The 1,678-nt window shown below is 67.8% G+C and overlaps 1 protein-coding gene across 1 annotated transcript; it reads right to left on the bottom strand.

Annotated features, from left to right (window-relative positions):
• Positions 1-237: 237 nt before the first annotated feature.
• Positions 238-1,457, bottom strand: LOC124246476 (histone H1.10). Its single transcript, XM_046674650.1, has one exon. The coding sequence runs from the start codon at positions 1,309-1,311 to the stop codon at positions 673-675; it is 639 nt and encodes a 212-aa protein (XP_046530606.1). The 5' UTR covers positions 1,312-1,457; the 3' UTR covers positions 238-672.
• Positions 1,458-1,678: the final 221 nt, after the last annotated feature.

Raw genomic sequence — 1,678 nt, 5'->3', positions numbered from 1 at the left:
GCTAGTAAACCCTTGTCAGAGACTTTACCAGCCTATCTCCAGCACCCTTCCATTTCCACTCACGGGAGATGGGTCCTGCGATTCCTTCTGGGATCAACCGACCGCCCCCTCCCCAGCCGTTTCTACCTCTTGCAGACTCCAGGTCGGGGTGCCGAGGATCCCTGGGGCCCACCGTCCAACCCTAGCTGCGCGCTGACCACGCCCATCCCTACTCCACTCGGAAGAAAACGAGAGCGGTTCAAAGGTTTAAACCATTTATTGTGACCCCCCAAAAGGCCGACGGAATGGAGACAAGGCCCGGGCAGCCCCGCACCCCGAGCGATTGCTTGTCGCTCACCCGAAAGCAGGGAGGGTGGGGAGCTGGAAAGAGCGGCCCGGACGGGCAGGCGCGGCCTCGGCCATTGGCGCCTAGGGGCTGGTAACCATAGCAACACCCGTTACCAAGGGCGAGAGCCAATAGGGGCGCCGCCAGGGCCGTTTCAAAAATCTAAAGCAAACAACAAAAAAAGGCTACATCGGCGGGGGATGGGAGCTGGAGAAGGGATGGAGCAGGCCCGAGGCCCCTGCCCGCGGCTCAGAGCAGGCGCGGCGGCCCGGGCTGCAGTAAACGTACAAAACCTACATACGCTGGAGTAGAAAAACCAAACACCGGGGAGGCCCAGGCTGGCGCGCTCACTTGCGGCCCTTGGGCACTTTGGGGACACTGGGCTTGGCCGCCTTCTTCACCTTCTTGCCCCCAGCGGCCGCTACCTTCTTAGCCTTGCTGCCTTTGTCCTTTCTGGGGGCGGCGCCCTTCTTGTGCGAGCGCTTCTCCGGCTTCTGGCCCTTGACAGGCTTCTTGTCCGCGCGCCGGGGGCCGGCCGCGCCCGAGGCCGCCTTCTTGGTCTTGTGCGCGGCGGGCGCCGGGGCGGTGGCGGCCGCCGTGGCTCCGCGCCGCTCGCCGCCGCCCTCCAGCTTCTTGCGGTTGAGCTTGAAGGAGCCGTTGGCGCCGGTGCCCTTCACCTGCAGGAGCGTGTCGTTCTGCACCAGCGCCTTGATGGAGTACTTGAGGTAGGTGCGGCCGTTCTGCTGGTCGAACCACGCCACCTTCTTGGCCTCCGTGTAGATCTTGGCCAGCGACGAGCCGTTGCGTTCGCCCAGCCTACGGATGGTCTCCACCACCAACTGGCTGTACTTGCCCGGCTGGTTCTTCTTTTTGTTCTTTCTCTTCTTGGAAGGGGACAGCGCCGCCGAGCCGCCAGCCTTGGCCGCCTTCTTGGCCGCCCCCTCGGCGGTCGTCAGCGGCAGGGCCTCCTCCAGCTCCACAGACATGGTGGCCAACGGGTTGGTGGCGGGCGGGGCGCGGAAGCCCGGAGGCCGCGCCGGGAAGAGGAAGGCGAGGGGCCGAGGGGGCGCCGGGGGGCTGGGGGCGCGCGGCGGCTCCAGGCGGGAGCGGCCGCGGCCGGGCCTGGGGCCGGGCGGCAGGGCTGGGGCGGGGGCCGGGCCGGCCGGAGCGGGGGTCCCGGGCGGGGGCCGGGGCCGGGGCCGGATCGAGGACGGAGTAGAGAAAACTGCAGTGACAGGCGAGCCAAGAGAAGGACACCGGCCGGGCGAACGCCGCTGCGACCGCTGCCTCCGCCTCCGCCGAAGCTGTCTGGGCGTGCGCGCTGCGTACTGCCGAGGAGGGCGCCCCACACTG

This window comes from Equus quagga, chromosome 1 (genome assembly GCF_021613505.1).
Source record: "Equus quagga isolate Etosha38 chromosome 1, UCLA_HA_Equagga_1.0, whole genome shotgun sequence".
In the NCBI taxonomy this organism is placed as follows: domain Eukaryota; kingdom Metazoa; phylum Chordata; class Mammalia; order Perissodactyla; family Equidae; genus Equus; species Equus quagga.
Note: the sequence above shows the minus strand (reverse complement) of the source record. Positions and strands in the feature narration are given on the sequence as shown.

What these genes read in the sequence shown, in the direction of transcription:
- LOC124246476 (XM_046674650.1), bottom strand. Translation starts at nt 1,311, where the DNA reads ATGTCTGTGGAGCTGGAGGAGGCCCTGCCGCTGACGACCGCCGAGGGG.